At 38.2% G+C, this 26,933-nt stretch overlaps 1 protein-coding gene across 2 annotated transcripts in view; it reads right to left on the bottom strand.

Annotated features, from left to right (window-relative positions):
* The window catches only part of LOC309553178 (protocadherin gamma-B2-like), a 374,843-nt gene extending 350,987 nt beyond the window's left edge, over positions 1-23,856 (bottom strand). Inside the window, exon 1 of one of the 2 annotated variants that reach the window (XM_082254109.1) lies at positions 21,424-23,856. In XM_082254109.1, coding sequence (XP_082110235.1) covers positions 21,424-23,850 — 2,427 coding nt within the window. In that variant the 5' untranslated portion in view covers positions 23,851-23,856. Of the gene's footprint in view, positions 1-3,676; positions 6,114-21,423 lie in introns of those variants that run through there. The other variant, XM_082254120.1, reaches the window with a different exon arrangement.
* Positions 23,857-26,933: the final 3,077 nt, after the last annotated feature.

Raw genomic sequence — 26,933 nt, 5'->3', positions numbered from 1 at the left:
GATTCGCATAGCATGTAGGATTTTATGCCAAATCGTGCTCTTTGTATTGTACCCAGCTGAGCCTTGCCTTGTAGGCCATTAGACTTTCTTCTATGCTGATATCTCTTTCTGGCACATAGCTCCGTTGGAAATTCTTTAGAATAATTTGAGATACTTCCCAAATTTTCTTTAGTTTCGGTGCAGGATGAGTAGTTTTATCAAATTCTTCATTGTTTTCGAAGTGTAAATATTTCATGTTTAGGGAAAATCTGTACTTTGACATGACCGTGTCAAATAATGGAGTGGCAAGTAATGTATTAGTTGTCCAATACCACTTCTGCAAGGGGTTTCCCCACCACTCACTGAAGTATTATTAGGCCCAGAAATCTCCAAATGTCTTTTTTGGTCACTGGTTCCCACTTTCTGCTTCTTGAAAACTTCCAATGCAGAGTAGCTAATTGTTGATCTTTGTACCGGTTTTTCTCAGTAACTATTTATTCAATAACCTCATCAGTCAGAAATAATTGTAAGTATGCCAAGGGGTTGTCATGTTTAATGTCTACTTTCATACCAGGTCCTCCAGTAAATGGGAACCTTGGGGGTACTGCCTGATCGGTACCACAGTCAACAGAGCACAAAGTTTGCACATCACTGAGCTCAGTCGCAGAATCGTCGCTGTCAACACTTTCAGTGTCTGATGATCAATTTCCCCACGAATCACTATCACTCAATTCTTCAAGTAATTCCAGTTCACTATCGCTGTTTTCTAGCTGGTCTAAAACCGCTTTTGACCTAAAGAAACGCTTTTTGGACGCAATGGACGTTCTCAAGTTTCCAGGCAGAAAGAACAGTAAAAGTTCAGGCAGGGCACTGGACAAAGCACTAGGGACAAAACTGTGATGAAATGGTTTCAAACAGTAATGTAATCCTAACAGATTACAATGTATTACAATGTATATTTGTCATGTTTTGTTTATTTTTTTAAATTTCCCACTGGGTTCCACCCCCCTGCGTTGCAGCGCTCACAGGGAATGGAACCCGGAAGACAGATGTCAGCATCGGCCGGAGGACACAGCGGGAGGACATCAGGGGATTGCAGAGACAAGGTAAGTTTCACTACAGGGTAATCCCGAGTGTGGCTCGGGGGTTACTGCTTTTGGTACTGAAAATTAACCCGAGCCACACTTGGGATTACTGCCAGGGAGGTTAATTACAATGCACTTTATTTGTATTATTATTTAGAGTTCTCAAATGTTGAATTCTATGTATGACAATCCATTGATGTATCTTAGAACATTGGCTGCTATGACATTGATTAATTTATTATAGACCATATGAGCTGCCAGGCCAACCAAAGAAAACTTCGGAACAATTATAGTCCATGTTTGAAAAGGATTCTCCTTCGATATACAATATTATTATTTTCTATTTTTAATAATAATTATTTTTTTGTATTTTTTTTGCATTTTTTTGTGTTTTTCTTTCCATGTTAGGCTAGTTATGCTTATTTTGGTTTTGGGTTTTATATGTCATTTATATGTCCTAGTTCTCTGGCATTCTGTGGGCAACGTAGCTAATACTATAAATGATATGTAATCGATTTTGTAATAATGTAACAAGTTGTTAATGTTATGTTGCTCTTATATTGGTATATTTATTGTATAAATTCTATTGAAACATTGTTTCATGCTGTTGTTCATGTTATTGTTCCAGGTGGGACAGGTGTTCCAGGGTTTGCTGCCATTTGCCCTCTGTGTGCAGCCTCAGGCACAAAGCAGAGGTAGGCTCCCCCTTGTGGCTGGCTGTGCCTCTCTTGGTCTTTGATCAGGGCTGCCTAGTGCCACGATGGGAGGGCTGTCCTTGGCCTCCCGTTGCGGCCGTATGTAGCCTGATGCGCCTGCACCGGAAGTGATGTCGGCGGGCGGCGCTTCACTTCCGGTGGGACCAGCTTATTAGTGGAGCGCACGTGGAGGACACCGATGGCGGCTCCTCCCGGCTCTCCACTATACACTGCGGCATTTCTTCATTGGATAAGTGGGTATTTATCTCCATTTTGACTTTTTACTTCATTTTTTATGCTAATTACCACTTGGCCAACCATTTCCATTCATCTTAATAATTTTATCCCCATCCTTTTCTCTGCCATTAAGCCATAACAAATAAATGTTCATGATTATACATTTCGATTAAGGGGACTACTTAGTTATTTTTATGAAGTTGTAATCTCTCCCCTCTTTTTTGTATTGCTCTCCCCAACAACCCCATTATTCCCCTCCTTACCCTTTTTTTATTTATTTATTCATATTTGCCCCTATTTTTGATTTATTGATTTTTCCTCCCTTCCCCTTGCTTCTTGGTGATTTTGGGGATCTAGTATATTATGAAATGCAATCTAGTCTATTTTATCCTGATGGATATATATATATATATATATATATTTAATTCCCGTTTAAACACATCTTTTTCACCAATTCCTTTGCCTGCCAGTGGATTAAGTCCGTACTTGAGTTTGGTCCAGTCTGCACCAATATGGCTGGCTCCTTGGGAGGACAATCATGCCCCTATGGTGTACGGTCAGGGTCATGGCTTGGCTGTCCTGGTGACCTGTCCCACCAGATTATAATATTCTGTTGACAACTATGAAGTATGGTAAGCCTGTATATCTTTGAATAAATAATGTATAAAATATAATTCTGTTATAATAACTGATATACAAAAGATATGTGGTTACTACTTATGTCTTACTCCTGTTTTTTCTATTATTTTAAGTTTTGGAAGGTGAATCAACTGCCTCTATTCCTGTTGAAGCGGTGACTGTATAAATCAGTCCGCGAAACGCGTTGAATGGGCAGAATCCAGAACATCCATTCACCTACATGTTTGTCAATTGAGTTTAATGATTGTATACACTGATCATATATAATGGTTTTAATATGAATTTTTAATAAAATATTGTATATTTTACTATATATGCTTACCTCCTTTACTTGCTGTACCATATCCTACAAAGTCCCATATATAAATATGACCATGACTAGGTGCTAGGACTAGCAGGTCTGTTATTTTATTACTCTCTAATTCGATATACAATAGATAGGATTATTTGGTATAATTCAATATAATGATTGTATCATACAAAATATTAAATTGCCATAGTGTAATATCTTAAACCTCTCTGATAAAAAAATAATAACAAACGACAGGTACTAAATCAGTAAAGCCACACATTGCTTTTTCAGCATTTAATAAACTTTTTTGTTGAAAAACATAAAAATAAGATTCAACCCTATTATTGTCCAAATAAGCACATGCAAATCCACTAATGCAAATGTGTATGGATCTTTTGTTATTGTAATTGGCAGTATGAGGAGGGTGAGGACAAATCCTGCTGTAATCAGGTGCCTGTTGCTGAGGAGCTTAGCCTTACAAAGCCTATTGTATACCTCTTGAAATAAACTAAAAAAGTATTTATTGCCACCAGTAAATCACTCCAAGTAAACGATGTGAAACTTTCCCACATTAGAATATAAAACTCAAAAAGAAGGCCTCTATGGCTGTGCAGTAAATGAGGATGGTTTACTTTTGGCTCCACATAAAACTTTAAGTTTTACATTAAAGAATACACTTATGATGTAATGAGCATTTATTTCTGTTTAACCTTTTACTATAGGAAACATAACACTTATATTTCACTTACCTCAATTAAACCATTGGATTGCATATCTTGATTTGAACTTTCACTACCAAGTGCTGAGTCATTGGCATCAATTAGATTATCTACAGGGACATTCTGGTCAGATGTTACATAGGTAAAGTCATTTTCAGCTGAATCTAGTGCCACACAAACATTGTAAGAATAAGGGAAAGGTAAAGTTCCATCACTGTACATTGATAGTATTCTGGGATCAGATGAAGGATACAAACTTGTACTGAGTGATCCAATTGTTGGTGTTTGTCTTGATCCTCTGCATTTTGATATGATGACCAGCATTACTGTCACAATAAATAGAAATGAGATGAGCACTAAGGCAATTACTAAATACAATTGCAAACTTGTTTGAACATCTTCATTTACTTGATTGTTTACTTTAGGAACCATCTGCTGGAAATTGTCTGCAACAACAAGGCTTATGGTGACAGTACCTGAAAGAGAGGGGACCCCATTGTCCTTCACCATCACCACAACCTTGTGGTTCATTACATCTTTTTCTTGAAAAACACGTGATGTCCTAATTTCACCAGTGTTCTCATTTATAACAAAATTAGATGGCTCGGGCAATTGTAGGAAATGGTAAGAAAGCCAAGAATTATGTCCAGTATCTGCATCCACTGCAACCACCTTTGTTATTAAAGAACCTGGTTCAGAGGAAAAAGGAACCATCTCAAACACAGACTGGCCACCACTTTCTGGCGATGGATACAAGATTTTTGGTGCATTATCATTCTGGTCCACTATACGAATTGTAAATGTGGCATTGCCACTCAAAGATGGATATCCACTGTCTTTAGCAGTAACCTGTATTTGGAGCTCTTTGACTTTCTCATAGTCAAAAATTTTCTGTGCATAAAGAACACCAGTCTCTATATTGATCGATAAATAAGATAACACTGGGAGGCTGGATGTGTTTACGCTGGAGAGTGAATACGTAATTTTGGAATTTTCTCCACTGTCAGGATCGAATGCTTGTATGCTGTATATTGAGGCTCCTGGCAAATTGTTCTCTGGTACATGAGCAATATAAGAAGACTTCTTAAATACTGGTGAGTTGTCATTAACATCTGATATGTCCAGTCTCATGGTTTTTCTGTTGGAAAGTGGAGGCAATCCCCTGTCAGTAGCTATTACTGTGATATTATAGGATGACTGTTGTTCTCTGTCCATAGTAGTCCTTGTAGCTATTCTGTAATACCTGTCAGATGACTTTATCAAGTCAAAAGGCACTGGTTCAAGTATCTGACAGTCAACCTCTCCATTGTCTCCAGAATCCTGATCATGAATTTCAATGAGAGCTATCATTGTGCCAACTGCAGACTCCTCAGGTATTGGAGTAGATAATGAGCTAACTAATATCTCAGGAGCATTGTCATTAATATCGATTACTTCTATTAATACTTTGCAATGAGTAACAAGATCCCCTCCATCCTTAGCTTGCACAGAAAGCTCATAGTTTCCTGCCTGTTCAAAATCTAAATGTCTGTTTACTTTAATGTCACCATCTGTGGGGTGAATGATAAACATACCTGTATGATGGACATTCCCTAATGTTTTGCTAAATGAATATGTGATCTGTGCATTGACACCTTCATCTTTATCAGTAGCATTTACAGTAATTACTGTAGTATTGGTTTGAATATTTTCATTTACACTGACTTTGTAAATCTCTTGTAGAAATACTGGGAAATTATCATTGGCATCAGTTACAATGATTTTTACTACAGCAGTACCAGATCTCACAGGATTTCCCCCATCTAAGGCTGTTAGAGTTAATGTATGAATGTTCTGTGCCTCTCGATCTAAGGGTTTCTCTAACACAATTTCTGGATATTTTGTTCCATCTGGTCTGGCTTTCTCTGTCACTGTAAAATGCTGATTGTTACTCAGCTTGTAGGTCTGCACAGAAAAAATACCAATATCTGGATCTTCTGCACATTGTAAAGCAAATCCAGTTCCAACTGAGGATGATTCTAAAATTTGTAAACTGAACATGTCATGGAAAAAGCTTGGAGAATTATCATTGATATCTTTAATTTCTATTCTGACTCTAACAATATTGAAGGGATATTCAGTCACAGCATCAAAGGTTAGGAAGCAGATAGCTGCAACCCCACACAGTGTCTCTCTATCTATCCTGTCCTTTACATACAGATTTCCATTATCTAGGTTCACATAGAAGTATTTCTCTGAAACACGTGATACGATTCTCAGTTTCCTGGATAAGAGTTGATTTATGTCTAATCCAAGATCACCAGCAATATTTGCTATAACAGAGTCTTTTCTCATTTCTTCTACAATGGAATAGTTAATCTGATCAGAGATCGAATGACACATCCAGGAGAAAAAAAAGGAAAATATTACTTGCCATTGGATTGCTTTGTATGTCTGTGTTAGAAGTTTCATCTCAGCCATTCTCAAGTCTTTTAATAATGCTGTAATCCGGTCAAGAAGAATGTGTATGGCAATAACCCACTTGCTTATGGAGAAAAAATAAAAAAAGGCTGTGTAGCAGACTCTGGAAAATGACTGTTTCCTCCTATTGCAAATCTGCAGAATGTGCATGCTTAGAATGTCAGTGGATCTTCGATTATGAAATTGTCTCCTTCTTGGTAAAACAGTGGCGCTCAGAGGTAAAACTGAGGAACTGCAGCTCTTGAAAATATTTTCAAATTATTTAGCTTTTTCTCATAAAACAAAACTATTGCTGCATAATTGCTTTGCAAGGGCCCCCTATTTATGTCCCTTTATGTAATTAAAGGAGATCAGAAAGCATACACCAATTTAATAGTTAATAGTTTAATAGTTATATAAATTATATAATATATATATATATATATATATATATATATATATATATACATAATATCCAATGACTGCCACTGCACGCAAATAAAGGATTAAAAAAGGGCCCGGGTGCACAGCAGAGACTGCAGCGCATATAAAACAAAAGAGAGAGAGTGCACTCACGGGTCTTGTTTAATTTGTAACTTTTTTGTATAAATAATACTAGTCCTAATATATTATTAAACTTGAATTATGGCTATAAAATGATTATTCTACCCCTGGCATGCACAGGCATATCTATAATGGATGTAATGGATGTACACATGTGCATACCATTTTGTGTGTGTGTGTGGTCTTTTTGGTTTCTAAACATTTTTACCATGGGGATTGTTTTCTTTTTGTTTTTTGTTTTTGATGGGGGGGGGGGGGGTTACTTGACTATTTTTTATATGGTTTGCTCCTTTTTTTACCTTACTACTATCACAAAGTAAGGGGGTGGCCTAATAAGGTTCCTATATGATAGTTTATAGAGAATGGCAGGTTCTCTTTATGTAGACACCAGGATTTTATTAAATCCATGATGCCTCCTTGTCTGTTACCTGAACATAGAATGCAGGTAGTTCCCAGACTGCTGTCTACCCAGCTTCTGCAGCTAGGATTTTAAAAAGGTCTTCTGGATCACATTTTCCTTTCAGCAAAGGAATGTCAGAACCTGGCATCATTATTGAAAGTAAACCTTCAGCCCATTCTTCATTTTCATCTGATCTTCCAAATCAGTTATGGCAGTGACAGTAAAAAGGATAGCATTTGATTAATAACCTCTCAGAGGAGTTGCTAATCAAGGCTCTGGGTTCCCTCTCTGCACTCTGCAATTGATCACTAAATATTTGTCATCTTGACCCTGGAAAGACTGACTTATGTGCTAATATAGTATAGCATCAAAATCCAAAAGGAGAACCCTAACAAGGTTTTCAGTGTTGGTGTAGAAAGGGCTCTTTTATTCCATGTGCAAAAATGTCAGTATACATGAAAGCAGACCTGAATGCAAATCAATAGAATTACTATCAAATACAGTGCTGTCATAATAATACCATGTTAATGTTTGTGTATATGACAAAGAAGAAGATAAAGAGTGCTTCCATCACTTTGGGGTTGATTTACTAAATCTGAAGAGTGTAAAATCTGGCTGTCCATGGTAGCTGTCCATTGTAGCCAATCAGCTTCTAACTTCAGTTTGTTCAATTCAGCTTTGTCAAAAAAAAAACCTGGAAGGTGATTGGTTTCTATGTAGAGCTGCAATAGATTTTGCACTCTCTAGTTTTAGTAAATGAACCCCACTGTGTCTTCACTTTCTTCTATTAAGTGGCCACCTTTACACCCTCTAGTTATATCAAAAACAGTGCTGCGCCACTTAAATTTCAAATAAATTAATATTCTATGTATCCAGTAAAAATACTAAATATAGTGCTACAATAAAGTCTAAATAAATAAGGCTAAATTATGAGTTAATGTCAAAATTGATACCAATAAAAAATGAATATGCAAAAAATAGTCAAATACAGTGGAAATGAACCAATATATATCACAATATCAATATAGGTCCTTATAATAATAAAGTCCCAATAAAGTGCAAAAAAACGTGTGCAAATAATCTGTGCAAACACTGCAAATCAGATGCTATTAGGAAAGTGCCAGTGTTTTAATTATTTATTTGCACTATATTGTAGCATGTTATTTAGTATTTTTTACTGGATACATAGAATATTAATTTATTTGAAATTTAAGTGGCGCAGCACTGTTTTTGATATTACTAGAGATACGGTATGCGGTGAAAACTTACTTAGTGATAGCAGCCGCTTATATATATATATAAATTTATATGTATACAACTTTTAACTTTCTCACTGTGTGATCAATTGGTTGCACAGATTTTTGCTAATTTTACCTTTACACCCTACCCCTGAATACTCTAGGAAAACATTAGGACGCGGTGCTGTCTGCTGTCATGTGATGAAAATTGTCAGCAAGGCATTCCTTCCCCCTCTTCCTAGTAAAACATTTGTTACCTCCTTTATTACCTAATTATGCCCATGGAAAGAATGCTAGGAAATGCAGTTGTACTATTATCTACAATGCTTCTGGAACACAAATTGAAATGGAGGAATTGTATCCCCATTGGAAGATTTCCCCTCTAATACTGTTCTGGTGAAAACCCAAAATTTCAGATTTGCTTTTACTTTCACTTTTTAATAATAATGGTAAACATTATTAGACAGGGTGAATCTCACTAAAAGGGGCACATACAGCAATACAAACTGACAGGTGTTCTAATCCATCTCCTCTTTATCCAAAAAAAGTTGCCTTTAGTTACACTGTAAATATAACTGCAATTTAGACTAGATCTTTCAGTTGATCACCAAATTTAGGAACCATCTAGGGTCCGCAATTATAAGACTTAAGATTATAGTGGTGGATATCCATCATTTACCATCATGACAACCTTATGATTCAATGTATACTTCTCTCGAAAGACACATGATGTCCTTTGTATGCTTTTATTGTTACAGAACCTTGTGGTGAAGTAAATAGGACCACCTCAACATAGTTGATGCACTGTTTTCTGGTGATGGGTAAAACATTTCTGGAGCATTATTTGTATAATAAATGCTGCCTTGCTGCTCAGAGCTGGTGGTGATCCATTGCCTTTATCAATTACTTATATTAATAATTCCTTCTGTTGTGTTTCAATACAGACATACACGTCATAATTTTAAGCTGCATCAACACAATAATTTGCTTTTTGATGATTTCAAGATTATATGTTTGTACTGAATTATTACCAAGTTCTAGATCTTTAGCATTTTGTAAAACAGATCTTGCATCAGGTGTAGTATATTCAATAATTTCCAAGTTCAGTTTGCCATGAAAACAATGTGGTAAATTGTCATTTATATCCTGAATTTTAATTTTGACTTTGAAGATGTTAAAGCTTCTGTTTCACACAATTTTTATACATCTATCATGTCCTTCACACAGAGATTTACATTGTCTAAATTCACAAAATTTCTCCGGGAACGTGTGATACAGTTTTCAATTTTATAGCTGACAATTAATTTATTAATTTTTAATTCAAGATCTTCAATATATATATTATTTATATATATATATATATTAATATTTTAAATAATATAATCCTTAATCATTTCTTCTACAATGGATTAGTGAATCTGACTAGAGACTAAATTACAGGGTGCCAGGAAAATATTACTTACCATTTGATTCCTTTGTATGTTGTTGTAAAAGGTTCCTTGCTATCCATTCTAAAAACTGAAATCTCCAATAAAATTAACTTAAAAGGAATTTATCTTGTTTAACCAGTAAAAATGTTCTAGTATTTGTGTGGTAAGGATCCAGACAACATGGCTGTGTCTTCCCTGCAGCTTAGCAGTATGTTTGAGTAAGCAAAATACCAGTGGATCTCCAGAAATGTATTGTTTTGGTCAAACAGCAGCGCTCTATGGCAAAACTAAGAAACTGCAATCTTACAGTTGAGAAGTAAAGTAGCCTACATTTTCTGTTTTTACTTCTTATAAATCCGAAAAAACTTTTTTTTTTATGTAACTGCTTACAGAATGCATTAGTTAGGTGTAGATGTTTAAAATATTAAAACATATATACTGTTGGTAATTATATCTAAATCCTGACCTTGGGATATTTGTATTGAAGTACACATAAAAAATCTTCCATCTTAGAATGGTTTATACATTCTAAAGCATGTTAAAATATAAGATCGAAATATATAAAAAATATAAATGTAAGGGGGGCTTTAGTAAAAGTAAAAATGTAAAAGCCTATTCAGACATGTCAGTTGCATTAGCGCACACGCAATGCATGTGGTGTAACAAGTTAATTTGCGCTGCTCATGGCAGCCCTTTTATTTTAACCAAGCACACATTCAAACTAAAATCAAACACAAGTGAAGTCCATATAGTGATAATTAAAGTGCATAGTCCCAGATATTCTTCTGTGACATCCAATATGTGAAATCCTTCCTGCAGTGATTAAGAGGTTCCTCCAATATTAAGCCCAAAGAAACCACCACGTGCAGAAGTAAGGTGAAGGTCCGCACTCTCCAGATGTTGTTGACCCTCCTTGACTTATGACAAAAGGATCAATACAGGCTTTTGTGGTCCCTGTGACCAAAGTATATCCTCCAGCCGGTTACTGATGGAGCCTCCTCGCGGTGATCAAAAGGTTACAAAACTGGGAGTTAATGGGTGAAAAGAGGAGAAAAAACTGAAAACAGACTTCTCATAGTGTAAAAAAGTTTAGGGTAGTTTTTTTAAAAGCCTTTGTAGTAGGCTTCACATACAAAAATAGTTAAAAATCCATCCTATGTGAGCAGTGTGCCAGCAAGCAGCGTGCATTCCACCTGTGTACAACGTAGTGCGACATGCATCCCAGCTTGACATGTTTCATCATCAATCGTGCCGTCTTCAGAAGATTTTTTCCAGTACTATAACTTTTTGTATATTGCCCAGATAAGCATTAGAGAGAATAGTTATTCCACACATTTTTTCAGACGTGACACTCATATTTATTAACCCTGGAGATTAATATACTGTTTACTATCATTCCTTATGTACCCGCAATTTTAATTGATTAAAAATAATAGTTTTGTTTATCTGATATTTATTGTCATTATACCTTTGCTATGTTTACTAGTATATAGAGACTATATGAACCGTCTCTAGTCATGTGACCATGTTGTTTTCATGACCATATTGTACCAAGGCTTGAGGTGTAAGTCTCTGACTGTTTCACGGCAGAAGCAGGGATTTATTTTTGCCCATCTGAGTATGTGTAGTCCACCGATACTTCCTTGGGGCTAGACATGCACCATCTTGCACCAACAAGCACATCTCTGCGCCACCCTGGTGAGAGGCGCAAATGACACAGGCACACTTTCAGTAATCATAGCGAGAATTCATGTGCACATCCTCTCCGCCATTTTAGTATAACCGGAAGTGACTGGGAATAAGAAATGGTCATTCAAACACAGGTTATTGCGATTATTGGGGGTCATCATTTTTATTTAAATACAATGACCAAAATATGCTCCCACCCCAGATGATGTCTATTTAGATGAAATGTGTTGGGTCAAGTCCTGTCTGGGCTATTGCGTACAATATGTTCTTCACTATTTGGATATACCCGTAAGCGCTTTACCACCTATTGAGTGTAAGAGTTCAGCATTTTAAATAAATGCTCAATTTTATGGTTTTACACTATTCAGAGATGTTTTGTTGTTCCTGAATGGGTAAATGTTGATGTGTAATGAGAGGGGACCTGACTGTAGTGGTGGAGTTTTTGTCCCTGGAGATCACCGTTTTGGAACGTCTCGTGTGGAAGTTGTACATCTCTGTACTCTGTGGAACATCTCTGCATTGGTTATTAACTACTGTCTTAAATGCTGCTGGTGGATATCATTCACAGTGGTGACCCCTCCAAGTAACCTATGCTCATTTGTCTGGATTTATCTGGATCTCACCATGAATGAACATTGGGACTTTATTCATACTCTTTGTGAAGACTGCTAGTTGTCCACATTTGGCATTTTCAATTTTGCATTGTCACTTTGTTATATTTAAACATGTTTCTTACCACTCAAAATCTTCACAGTATGTAAACAGGCAGTGTTCTTTGTCACTTTTTGCACTTTATATTTGCACAATGCACTTTAATTTGTTTTAATGAATAAGAAGTTTTATATCTTTTATGTAAGGGTTTATTACTATTATTCATGTGATTGTATAGTAGCTCACAGCGTGTTCTATATATATATACCAATAAACATGTCACTTACATATTGAAAGTATTTGCTTATCTCACATGACAGAGGGACTGACATCACTGCTCCCCTGGATTGCTGTCACCAATAATTTCATGCTCTAATTGCACAAGAGGTGACTGGAGGTGCGGTAAGGTGAGTATAGGGTGTTGGGGAGGGGCCCTTTGCAGAGAAACTGCATTTACAAGGTGATGCATCTAATTAAGATACTAATATTGAACATGTTATTATAGCTACAAACAGAAATAGAATTTATGTTTGGGTCATAGTTCAGTCAGTGCTCTGGAACCTCGCAGTAAGGCCATAGGAATATGTTGTTTTCTAACAACAAAGAAAAAGTAAATATAAAAAGAGGATCTCCCCCTTATAACAATGGGGGTTTATCTGTAGACATTGATTAGTTTAGGTGTGAACTATTTTAAAATATCTTTCAAGCTTTGTTTATTTTGTCTGTAAGTCTCTACAGGTAGGTTAGGGGCAAAATAAATTTCTTCTTTTTATTAAAACGTCTCTATTAGGAAAAAAGCAATGGTATTGCTATCAGAAGTGAGTACCAGATTTGAAGATTGTTTGGAACCTTTCTTGCATGATTGGCTGGGTTGAATGACGTTCATGGCATTTGTAAATAGCTGATTTTTCATGAAGAATTGGAAATATGTTCAAAATCCCTTATCAATACTGTGCAGGGTTTACTATACGAATGTATTGCACACACAAATGAACATAAAAAATTAGAACTGAAATGTGTTTAAAAAAACCCACAGTGAATCAGAAATATATGAAACATTCATTATCAATACTGCTCAGGGTTTATCATAAACATATATACCACAAATATTTCATCATAAATATTTATTACCAATGTAACCTGTATAACTTATTATGATATCTTTGAGTCACCATTATAACACAATAATGAGCATGGGACCCAACAATATATTATTCTAACTTGCAATGAATGAAATGTAGCTATTTAATACTTGCAAGTTTTGGTTTCATTAATCATAATACCTATGCATGTTAACTCACAGATACACATTTTATGCTGAATTTTGTTGCTAAATGCCAATAATATATGCTTATTTAGTTCACACTCCCAACAAAAATGATACAGACTATGTTCTAAAAAAGAAAATCATTATCAAGTAAAACGTGTAAATTACTCACCTGTTCTATACTGTTGGCGGACAATGGCTGTTTTAGACTTTCATTACCAATCATCTGTGTCAATTAAATTTTCCACAGGGACATTTTGACTTTGTGTCATATAAGTAAAGTCATTGTCTGCCAAAGCCTCACAAACATTGTATGAGTAGGGTAGAGATAAGGTTCCATCACTATACATGGAAAGCACTCTTGGATGTACAGGTGGGTAAAGACTTGTGCTCAAACATCCAAAGGTTGACAGTGGTTTAGACTCTTTGCATTTGGATATGATAAATATTATGAGAGTTACCATAAATAAAAAGGAATTTTAAGGCGATAACTAGGTACAGTTATACATTTGTTTGAAGATTTTGATCAATAGTTTGATTACTAACTTTGGGAACCACCTTTTGAAAATTGTCAGCAACCAAAAGACTGATTGATTGTGACTGTCGCCAAGAGAGAGAGTTTTTCTATTCTCCTCTACCTTTACAACAATCTTGCGATTTTATTCATCCTTCTCTTAAAAGACACACAAAGTTCTAATTTCACCAGTGTATTGCTCAATGATAAAGGAAGATTGTTCTGACAAGAACTGGTAAGGGAGCCAAGCATTATGTCCAGAGTCTGTATCCACTGCAACCACCGTTGTTACTAAAAACCCTTGCTCAGAGTTAAATGGGACAATTTCAAACCCAGATGATCCACCAAGTTCATGTGATGGGTACAAGATTTGTGGTGTATTGTCATTCTGATCCACAATATGAATGATTAGTGTTGCACTGCTGCTTAAGTGTGAATACCCTTTGTCTCTTGCAGTTACCAGTATTACAAACTTTTTGTGCTGCTCATAATCAAATGATCTTTAAGCATAGAGAGATTCACTGTCTATATTGATGGACAGAAAGGAAGTTTATGAATATTCTTCTGTGTCAATAATTGAGATTGAGTATGTTATTTTAGCATTCTCTCCCATATCAGGATCTGAAGCTTGCATACTATATATTGAAAATCCGGGTACATTATTCTCAGGTACATATACAATATAATTAGACTTTGCAAATACTGGTGTGTTGTCATTTACTAGTATATGCAATTTTATAGTTCTTCTGTTTGACAGTGATGGGGTTTCTCTGTCAGTAGTTAGAATAGTAATGTTATAAACTAGATGCTTTCTCCCTGTCCAGAAAACTTGTTGAAAGAATACTGTAAAATCTCTTTGATGACAGTTTTAACTCAAATTGAACATTTTCTAGATAATGACAGTCAACCTCCCCATTTTCTCCTGAATCAGCATCATCAGCTTGAATTAGAGCTATTATTGTTCCAGGTTCAGAATCTTCAGGAGCTGGAGAAGATAGTGAGGTGATGGAAATATCAGGAGTATTGTCATTCTCATCCAAAACATCAACTAATACTTTGGAAAACAAGACCACCTCCATCTTTAGCTTGAACAGACAGTTCATATTTATACTTTCAAAATATAAATCTTTAATTGTTTTTATTTCACTATTGGAATGGTCAATATACTAATATATATATACTGTATATTTTGTGAAGTTGTACTAAAATGATACATGATCTATGCATTGGCATCTTCATCTTTGTCTGTTGCCTCCACTTTAATTATTGAAGAGTTTACGGGGGTATTTTCACTGACCCAAACTTTATTCAAGTCTTGGGTAAATATAGGAGTATTATCATTGGCATAAATAATAACAACTTTAACTAGGGCCATGCCAGATTTAACAGGATTCCCCCCATCCACATCTGTAAGAAATAGTTTATGAATAATTTGTCTCTCAATCTAAAGGTTTCTCTAAAACAATTTCTGGGAAATGTATTCTCAGACAGTGAAAAACAATAGTTATCACTGAGCTTGTATTTTTGCATAGAATTCATTCCAATATCAGGATCTTCTGTACTTTGAAAAGCAAACTTTGCACCTTCAGATGTAAGTTCAACAATTTCCACAATGTTGGTATTTTGAAAGAATACTGGAGCGTCCTGAATTTCTACAGTGATGCTGAAAAACTGTAAGGAATTTTCAACAACAGCATCAAAGGTTAAGAAACAGATAACAGAGGCCAGGAAGCACCAGGATCTGCACTTTGAAAATACCCGGATTATGCTTTTCCCTGACTTTTCTGCGGAAACCCAGAGGAAACGTCGTTCGTTCACGGAGGTGCGCAAACGACTCAGGGATAAGGAGATTAAGTACAGCATGACGTATCCCAGTCGGCTCAGGATCCAATACAATGGCGCAGTTAAATTTTATGAAACGCCGCAAGAGGTTTCTGACTGGCTGGATGGTCTGCGCTGAAGTGCCGCTTCCTCTACCTGTTTATTCCCCCTCCTGGATCATGCATGTGGTTCTATGCTGGCCGCATAGTGGGCCTGTGCCATCTCTCTGGTGCGATACCCTTCCCCTTCTGTTTCCTGCAATGCCCCTTGGCTGCCCTGTTGGTTCCGGGGGCTCCTCTGGAGTCTTTTCTATTGTCATCACCTAAGAGACTGCCGGACTTTGATCGCATTTGACACTCGTCCACAGTTCCAGATGTTGGGGAGTTCTGGACTTAAGCCTCATACCGGCTGGATGGTTACTAGTTTTTTGTTTTTTTTTGTTTTTGCTGGTATAAGGGCATTGGGAATGTTTTGTTGGCAACTCGACCCTCTAACGTTTCAGCCTCAGTGGTCTTGGATCCTTTTGCTGCTACTTGCTCTCAGTTCACAACGCTATTTTTGGTGGAACATTTCTTTTTCTGAATCCCTGCTGACATTTTTTATTGATGCCCATGGCTGATGCAGTACGCTTCCTCTCATGGAATGTGAGAGGTCTGAACAATAAATATAAACGGGCCAGTGTATTTCAATGTTTGAAACAGGCGAAACCGCATGTCGTCCTCCTGCAAGAGACTCACCTGGATGGTAATCTGGTTCTCGCTTTGAAGAAACTGTGGATTCAAAAGGCGTTTCATGCCACATACTCCACGTACGCCAGAGGTGTATCGGTGCTTATCAGTAAATCTATTCCATGTTCCGTCCACCAGGTGATCTCAGACCAGGGGGGACGATATGTGGCTGTGGTGATGGAATTGTATTCGTTCAAATTTATTTTGGTTGCTGTTTATGTACCTCCTCCCTTTAATGTTCAGATGCTGTATGACCTGCCTGCTAAGCTCTCGGCTCATGCCTCCCTGCCTATGTTATGTATGGGTGATTTTAATGCGATTTTGGATGGGGCGTTGGATACTTCCAACCCCACCCGACAGGCCTCGGAGGATCTGGTTGCCTGGGCGGCTGCTCAGGGCCTGGTTGAGTTATGGCGTTGGAAGCATCCGGATGGTAGGGAGTACTCTCACCTGTCCACTACGCACCGCTCGGCGGCCAGGATAGACCTGGCTTTTGGTAGTGCTCGTTTCCAGTCCCTCGTGACTGCTGCTGATTACTTGGCTGGGGGGGTGTCTGATCATAACCCGCTTCTCTTGACAGTGCACCTCCGGTTGGGGGCTGGAGAGCGGGGTTGGAGACTGTCTACGGGCTGGCTTCAACAGAATCAGGTCACCTCCCACCTGGTACAGGCGGTCCAGACGTACTGGGTGAGCAATGTAGACTCTGCCGAGCCTTCGTGGTTTGGGAGGCCTTCAAGGCAGTGGCCAGGGGGGAGTGCATCTCAGCTATTAAAACTGCCAGGAAAGATCATAATGGGGAGCTCCGGTCTATGCAGGAGGTGGAGAGGGAGAGGGCGCGGGATCGTGCTGCTTCGCCATCCGAGTCCACTTACACCTCCTTATTGGAGGCGAGGCGTCTCCTCTCACTCCACCTGTCTGATCTGGCCCATACTGAGGCTTCCCATTTCAGGGCTGCTGCCTTTGCACAAGGGGATAAAAATGGCAAATTCTTGGCTAGGTTGGTGGAGGATCAGAGGGCCCCTATTAACATCCCACGTATTAAGAGTTCTAGGGGGGAAATGCTCACTGATCCGCGGGATATTTTGGAGGAGTTCAGGAATTACTTTGAGTCCTTATATGCCCCTGTCCATGACTATGACGATGCTGTCATGGAGACTACTCTCCGTGGCCTGGCTCTACCTACCCTGACTGATGAAGATAGCGCCTTGCTAGACGCTCCGATCACTCCCCTAGAAGTGGAAGGGGCCATTGCCTCCTTCCCGCCGCAGAAGGCTCCGGGCCCGGATGGGTTCCCTGCGGACTTCTATAAGGAGTTCTCGGAGCAGTTGGCCCCGCGCCTGAGTGCCCTGTTTCAACACTGCCAGGAGGGGGGGGCTCTCCCGCCGTCCATGATGGATGCATATATGGTGCTGCTGGCAAAACCGGGAAAAGACCCTGAGGACTGTTCCTCATACAGGCCCATAGCCCTGCTGAACGCAGACCTGAAGGTCCTAACCAAAGTCCTAGCAAATCGTCTGGCGAAAGTCATACATACCTTGGTTGACCCTGACCAGACGGGTTTCATGCCGGGGAAATCGGTGGATACCAATATTCGGCGTCTGTTTACGCACCTCCAACTCCCGGTGGCTGCCTCCTCGCAATGCGTAGTGGTCTCTATTGATATAGAAAAGGCCTCCGACTCTGTCGACTGGACCTATATGCACACGGTCCTGTCGCTCATGGGTTTTGGCCCCAATTTCCGGACTTGGGTGAAACTGCTATATTCTTCTCCTCGTACGGCCATTCGCTTGGGTCTGTTGACCTCAGTGTATTTTAGGGTGGGTAGGGGGACCCGTCAAGGTTGCCCCCTATCGCCCTTCCTTTTTGCGCTTACCATCGAACCGGTTGCCATTGCATTGCGCTCCTCGCAGGGTTTTGAGGCGGTCAGAGTAGGCTCCATAAAGGAGTGTGTGGCGTTATACGCTGATGACATGCTTCTTTTCCTTAATGATCCTGGTCCTTCCTTACAGGCTGTCTTACGGATCTTGGATGAATTTGGCAAGTATTCGGGACTCCGGGTGAATTGGGGAAAGTCCTCGATGTTGTCTGTAACAGGAGTGCCTGGTGCACTAGTTGGAGATGGCCCCTTCCCGGGTTGGGTTGACGCATTTACCTACCTTGGGGTCCGGGTAACTAGGCATCCGAAGGACTATTATGACCTGAATCTCCTCCCGCTCCTGCCTAGGCTTCAGCGCCTGGTGCAGGTGTGGAGGAGGATTCCGCTTTCCCTAATGGGAAGAATAGCCCTCCTTAAAATGAAGTTTCTCCCTGTGGTTCTATATTTCTTGCGCCACTCCCCGCTGTGGGTTCCAAAGACGTTTTTTAGCAGATTGGATAGTATTATTAGCTCCTTCCTCTGGACCCCCGTGGTTCCCAGGATTGGCCTTCGGGCCCTCCAGGAGCCTTGGGGTAGCGGAGGTCTGGCTCTCCCTGATTGGCGGAAATATTATCTGGCTGGGCAAATGGTTTTTGCGAGGCGATGGCTGCGGGCGGATGAGGAGGACTCGGCTACGGTCCTGGAGGCGGCGCACCTGGGATCCTATGAAAGTCTCCGTCTGGCTCTCCACAGGGGGGTGGGTTCCGACCTCCCGTTGACAGCGTCAATGAAGGCTACCATTAGGGTGTGGAGCCAGACTGTACGACTGGCCTGCCCCAGCTACGTTGGACTTTCCCCGTCTCCCCCTCTTTGGATGAATCCAAAGCTCCCTCATTTTTACCGCTTACCTGACCCTATGGTGTGGGCTACTGTGGGGGTGAAGACGTTAGGGGACATAACGACAGAGGGAGAATTGCTATCATTTGACAACCTACGTACAAGACATGACTTACCCTCAACTCATTTTTTCAGATACCTACAGCTGCGTCACGCCTTTCAATGCCAATTTACTGACACCAAGATTGAACCGGTACCATCTGACCTAGAATTAATGCTAACTAATCCTGACCTGACCAAAACCCTATCTTCAGTTTACAAGGATTTATTCAGACTGACTCCACCAAGTATTGTGAAGTGTAGGGAGCGTTGGACCGCTGAAATTCCTGAACTCCAGGGGGAGGACTGGGATGACATGTGGGTTGAACCATTCAAACACCTCGTTGCTGCTAGAGACAAACTTATTCAGTTCAAGTTTCTCCATAGAATATACTACACTCCTGCTAGACTAGCTAAAATTTACCCCACGTCCTCCGCTGAATGCTAGCGATGCTCTGCCTCTCCGGCGGATGCGTCCCATATTTTCTGGGATTGCCCGCTGATTCAGCGCTACTGGTCGGAAGTTACCACCTGCTTAGGGGAGGTGCTGATGACTGCGGTCCCGCTGACTCCAAGTGTTTGTCTGCTGGGTTTGGTGGAGGAGGTGGTTCCCTCGGTGGCACATAGAACCCTTCTAACTATATTGCTATTTTATGCCAAGAAGGCCATATTGTTACAATGGAAGAAGGTGACCCCGCCTTCCCTGCTGTACTGGAAGGGTCTGGTGAATGCCGTGTTGCCCCTTTATAAAGAAACATATTTGTCCCGAGGGTGCCCCAAGAAGTTTGAGAAAGTGTGGAGGGCATGGGTGGAGTCTCCTGTTACGGTACAGTAGATAGCGTTTGTAATTTGTTATGATAATGTTCACCTAACTGAGTGATGCTTCCTTTATGTGTGGGCTGGGAGCGGGGATGGCTGGGCACTGGTGCGCCGGGGCTCAGTCGTTCCGGGTCCCAATATCCTGCTTTTTTCGGAGGGAATCCGGCTGTGTTTGGGGGTTGGGTTGCCAGGGTGGGGGGTGGGGGGGGACTTTACTGTTTTGATGTTGCTGTTTGTGTGACTCCCCTATGTTGGGGTGAGCTGGTCTATTGTTTTTGTATGTTTTGTTTGTGTGAAAACTTCAATAAAAAGAATTTTACAAAAAAAAAAAAGAAACAGATAACAGATAAAAAACATGTTTCAATCCACCTACTGTTATCTGACTCACTAACTGCGCTGGAAGTCTTTTCCAAGCATTAACTGCTCTTGTGAAAAAAAAAAAAATTTAAGATTAGTAATAGTATTGAAATTTCCTCCTGCTAGTTTGAGGTCTTGTCCCCATGTTCTTGATCTTGGCTTCAAATTGAAAATACTGTCCTCCTGAACCTTATTCAACCCCTTGGTGTATTTAAAGTTTTCTATCATGTCTCCCATTTCCCTTCTTTCCTTCAGATTGTACATGATAAGTTCCCACAGTCTCTCCTGATATGTTTTGCTCCTCAGACCTTTCACCATTTTTGTTGCCTGTCTATTATTAGCATCTTTTTGTAGGTGAGATTTCTCTAGAACTGGACACTATTCTAAATTAGGCCTAACTAAATATCCATATAAGGGAATCAGAATCTCCTTCCTCCTGCTAAGGACCCCTCTAGTGATACACTCTAGATTTATATTAACTTTTCCCACTGCATGGCCACACTGCTCATTTTGCAAATTTCCACAATAAGTGCCCTCAGTAATTTTTCCCTAGCCGCATTATTTTACATTTAGAAACAATGAACTGCAGTTCCACTGCTTTGACCAAGATTTCAGCAATGCCCAATCATGTTCTATGTTACAAACATCTCCAGGAAAATCAACACTATTGCAAAACTTTGTGTCATCAGCAAATAAACATACCTTACCACCAAAACTTTAATTAAACCACCTTTAGTTATATCACATTCAAACAGGTTAAATAGAACATGACCTGTTACAGAGCCTTGTGATACACCACTAGTAACTGGTGTATGTTCTGAAAGAATCCCATTTACAACCACAAGTCACATACTAATGAAGTTCACAGCTCCCCTTAGTGCCCAACATCAGCCAGATCACGGAAATTTCAGGAGCCGAAGGGAGTGCTGTTAAAGTTTATATTAGGGGACTTTACAAAGATACTGTCACCTGTTTGTTATAACAGAAAAAAATATAATAGTGACACTGATACCTGCAATACATTTTTAAATGGTAAAGTATGATAAATACTGTATGATTGAAGACTTACCTGCTCGTTACCCTTGATTTTCAATGGGTTATTTACACTTTCATTTCCATGTCCTAAATCATCCGTGTCAATTAAATTTTCCACAGGGACATTTTGATGTGGAGGAACATAGGTAAAGTCATTGTCTGCTGAATCCAAAGTCACACAGAAGTTGTACGGATAGGGGAGTGATAATGTCCCATCACTATACATTGAGAGCACTCTGGGATCCATGGGAGGATACAAACTTGTACTAAAAGAGGTTGTTGGGGATTTTGATACTCTGCATTTTGATATGATAACCACCATAATAGTTACAATAAATAACAAGGAAATCAGTGCTAAGGCAACCACTAAGTATAGCTGCTGATAAAGATTACCATCATTAGCATGACTGTTACTTTTAGGAACCACTTGTTGAAAACTGTCTGCAATTACCAGACTTAAGGTGGTAGTAGATGAGAGAGAGGGGACTCCATTGTCCTTTACCAACACCACAACTTTATGATTCAGTACATCCTTTTCTTGAAAGGCCCGTGATGTCCTAATTTCTCCAGTATGTTCATTAATGATACAGTAAAATGGTTCTGAGACTTGCATGAAATGATAAGACAGCCACGAATTATGTCCAGAGTCTTCATCTACTGCAACCACCTTTGTTATTAAAGATCCAGGTTCAGAAGAAAAAGGGACCATCTCAAACACAGTAAAGCCATTTTCTGGGGGAGGGTACAGAATTTTCGGTGCGTTGTCATTTTGATCTACTATTCGAATAAGTATTGTGACATTGCTGCTTAGGGATGGGGACCCATTGTCTCTTGCAGTTACTTGTAATAGGAACTCTTTGTTTTGCTCAAAATCAAATGACCTTTGAGCATATAGAACTCCGGTCTCTATATTAATAGAGAAATATGTGGATACTGGATGATCTTCTATGTTTGTATTAAAAACTGAATACATGATTGTAGCATTGTCACCAGCATCAGGATCTAAAGCTTTTACACTGTAAACTGAGGCTCCTGGTAAGTTATTTTCTGATACATAAGCTACATACGTGGATTTCATAAATGCTGGTGGATTGTCATTAGTATCTGATATCTCTAATCTGATAGTCCTTCTTCTGGAAAGTGAAGGAGATCCTCTGTCAGTAGCTACAACGGTTATATTATAGCTTGACATTTTTTCTCTATCTACAGTTTTTGTGGTGATTATCTTATAGAATCTGTTAGATGACAGATTTAACGCAAAAGGTACATTCTCTGTAATCTGACAATCAGCTTCCCCATTTTCCCCAGAATCTTGATCATTGACTCGTAATACAGCAATCACTGTTCCAGGTTCAGAATCCTCAGGAATAGAAGAGGATAATGAGGTAATGATTATCTCAGGAGCATTATCGTTGTCATCTATCACTTCTATTAGCACCTTTGCATGGGCAACAAGGCCTCCACCATCTTTGGCTTGTACAGATAGTTCATAGTTTTTTATCTTTTCAAAATCAAAATTTCTATTTGTTTTTATTTCTCCATTTGCAGAGTTGATGCTAAACATACCTGTATGATGAATGCTTTCGGAGTTTTTACTAAATGAGTAAGTGATCTGTGCATTTGTGCCTTCATCTTTGTCTGTTGCTTCCACTATGATTAAAGTTGAGTTAACAGGAGCATTTTCATTGACACTGACTTTATACACATTTTGTGTAAATTTAGGAACATTGTCATTGGCATCAGCAATAACTATTTTGATTAGTACAGTACCAGATCTAACAGGATTTCCTCCATCTAACGCTGTTAGAATTAATTCATGATTACTTTGAATTTCTCTATCTAAAGGTTTCTCCAATATAAGTTCTGGAATTGTACTCCCATCATCTCCTTTTGTCTCAGTCAGTGTAAAATATTGATTATCACCAAGCTTGTATGTCTGTACAGAATTAATACCAATATCTGCATCTTCTGCGCTTTGTAAAGCAAATCTGGCTCCTGGTAATGTAAACTCAACAATTTCTATGGTAAATGTGTCATGAAAAAATACTGGAGCATTATCATTTATGTCCTGAATTTCTATATTGATGCTGAAAAAATAATAAGGATTTTCAACCATTGCATCAAATATTAGAGAGCAGATACCTGCTGATCCACACAGTGTTTCTCTGTCTATCTTGTCTCTCACATAGAGATTTCCATTACCTGGATTCACATAAAAATATTTCTCTGAAACATGAGGCACAATCTGCAGTTTTCTAGATGACAATTTGTTTATATCTAATCCAAGATCATCTGCAATATTTGCTATAACAGAGTCTTTTTTCATTTCTTCTACAATGGAATAATGAATCTGACCAGAGACTGAATGACACAACCAGGAAAATAAGAAGAGAAATGTTACTTGCCATCTGATTCCTTTGTTTACCTTTAAGGGTTCCTTCATCTCAGGCATTATTTGCATGTAACTCTGCTCCAAAATCCTTTTGGGAAATATAATCCGGCAAAGTAAGATGGGTGTACCAAACTGCTCAGTTCATTAAAATAACAGCAAACATGTTGCACTTTGAGTAGAAAGGATATAAAAGAAAATGTCTTCTATCTTGCAGACCTGCTGTGTGTTTCACTGAGGAAAACACTGGTGTAGTTCCAGTTCTATACATTTATTGGTCAAACAGCGGCGCTTTGAGGCCAAACTTTGGAATTACAGTATTAAAGAATTAATTCCTTTTAAACAAGTTGCTATTATTTGTTGTAATATACTGTAATGCATTTTAGTATGTATATTTCTTGAATACATGTAACACTGAATATTTAGTGTTGTATGTTGAAAAGGTTTCTTACGTTACAAAACAGAGCAAGAGTTCAAACTTATTTGGTACGTATTGACATAGATATACATGTTTTAATCTTGGGGAAAGATTATTTTTTGTTCAAAAATTTGATTTTCTGCAGGTAAAACATATGATCTATGTGAAAATATATATATATATATATATATATATATATATATATATATTTATACAGTATATACAATGGGTATAGAAAAGAATCACCTCCCTTTAAAATAATCAAATTTTTTTGCTTTGCAGCCTGAAAACTTAGTCACTTAGTGTCAGATTTGTCTGCCGCAATGTCGCAGTCCCGCTAAAAATCACTGATCACCGCTAGTAAAAACAATAAGAAAAATAAAAAGTCTATAAATCTATCCCATAGTTTGTAGACGCTATAACTTTTGTGCAAACCAACCAAAATACACAAATACACTTATTAGGATTTTTTTTACCAAAAATATAAAGCAGAGTACATATTGGCCTAAATTGATAAAAACGTTTGATTTTTTTAATTTTTTTATTGGGAATGTTTTTTAGCAGAAAGTAAAATATATTGTTTTTTTTTTTTTTTTCAAAATTGTCGGTCTTTTTTTGCTTATAGCGCAAAAAATAAAAACCGCAGAGGTGATCAAATACCACCAAAAGAAAGCTCTATTTGTGGGGGGAAAAATGGACTTCAATTATTTTTGGGTACAGGATTGCACGAATGTGCAACTCTCAGTAAATGCAACGCAGTGCAGTATTTCAAAAAATGGCCTGGTCATTAAGGGGGTAAAACCTTCCAGACCTGAAGTGGTTAAAGAAACAGGTTCAGAAGAAAAAGGGACCATCATAGATAAGTCATATTCTGGTCAGGCATTTAGACTTTTTGGTGCATTGTCATTTTGATCTACTATTCGGATAAGCAAAGGTGACCCATTTTTTCTAGCACTCTTTGCTTTTCTCACATTTAAATGAACTATCAGCATAGTGGACTCAGGTCTGTATACTAAAGGGCAGATAGGTGGACACTAGGAGATGTTCTGTATTTGTAGTAAAAATGTATTTACTTATTTTAGCATTGTCAGCCGCATCAGGTTCTGAAGCTTTTACACTATAAATTGAGGCTCCTGGTAAGTTGTTTTCTGCCACATGAGCAAAAAAAAGTTTAATTTCATAAATACAAGAGGATTGTAATTTTTATCTGATATTTTCAATGTGATGTTCTGCCAATAGCTACAATATTCATGCTGTAGTGAAAAATCATGGGTAGAGAACCCATCATTTTTGTGGTAGCTATCCTACATAATTTTTTAGATGACAGAACTACCTCAAAGGGTATCTTCTTTGTAATCTGACTGTCAACTTCCCCATTTTCCAAAAATTTAGATAATGAAGGTTTATTATAACAATTACTGTTCCAGGTTCAGGGTCCTCTTGAATATAAGAGGTAGTGAACCATTATCTTTGTTATCTACCACTTCTATTAATATATTGGTTAAGGCAAAATGGCCTCCATAATATTTGGCATGTACAGATAGTTCAAAATTCTTTACCTTTTAGGAAATCTTTGTTTTGCTCATTGTAAAATGGCCTCTGGGCATAGAGAAATTCAGTCTCTATAATACTAGAGAAATAGGGGGGTACTGGGAGGTCTTCTATATTTGTATTAGGAACTGAATACAATATTTTAGCATTGTCATTGGCGTTAGGAACTAAAGTTTTTAGTTTGTATGCTGAGACTCCTGGTAAATTATTTGCTGCCATATAAGCTAAATTCATAGATTTCATAAACACTGTTGGATTGTCTTTAGTATCTGTTATTTCTGATCTGATGGCTCTTCTTGTAGAAGGTGGAGGAGATTCTCTGTCAGCATACACAATAGTTTTGTTATGGCTATATATTTTTTCTCCATCTACAGTTTTTGTGGTTACTATTTTAAAGTATCTGTACAATGACAGAATTAACTCAAAAGGTACTTCCTCTGTAATCTGTCTGAACTTTTTAATTTTCCCCCAAATCTAGATCACGTATCCTTATTACAGCAATTACAGGTTCAGAATCCTCAAGCAAAGAAGAAGATAATAAGAAAATAATTATCACAGGGATGTTTTAGTTGTGAATTATCACTTCTATTATTAATATCTTGGCATGGATGACAGGGCCTCTGCTATGTTTTGCTTGTATATATGATTTATTATTGTAATACCTTCTCAAAACCCAAATCTCAATTTATTTTAATTTCTCAATTTTTAGAGGTTATGCTGTATGATGAATGCTTTCCAATGTTTTCTAAATTAATGTGATTTATACATTGGTCTGTTGCTTCTACTGTAATTACAAATGTGTTATTAAGAGCATTTTCATTGATACTGACTTTTTTACACATTTGTGCACATACAGGGACATAGTCAGTAGACCTAATAAAAATTACTTGAATTAAGACTGCCCAGACCAAACAGGATTTCCTCCATTCTATTCTGTTACAGTTCATTCATCAATATTTTGTGTCTCTATCTAAAGCTTTATAACTCTGTTATAACAGAGTCTTTTCTAAATCGAGTTCTGGAAATATACTGCCATCTGTAAACATAAGTGTAAAAAAACTAATTATTTCTGAACTTGTACAATGTATATTGGCATGGAATTAATAGCAGTTTCTGGATCTTTTACACTTCATAAAACAAATCTGGCTGCTGGTAACATACAATCAGTAGTTTCTACTGGGGTTAA

Source organism: Pelophylax lessonae, assembly GCF_965119305.1.
Source record: "Pelophylax lessonae genome assembly, chromosome: 4".
NCBI lineage: Eukaryota > Metazoa > Chordata > Amphibia > Anura > Ranidae > Pelophylax > Pelophylax lessonae.
This window is presented reverse-complemented; position numbering and strand designations above follow the sequence as displayed.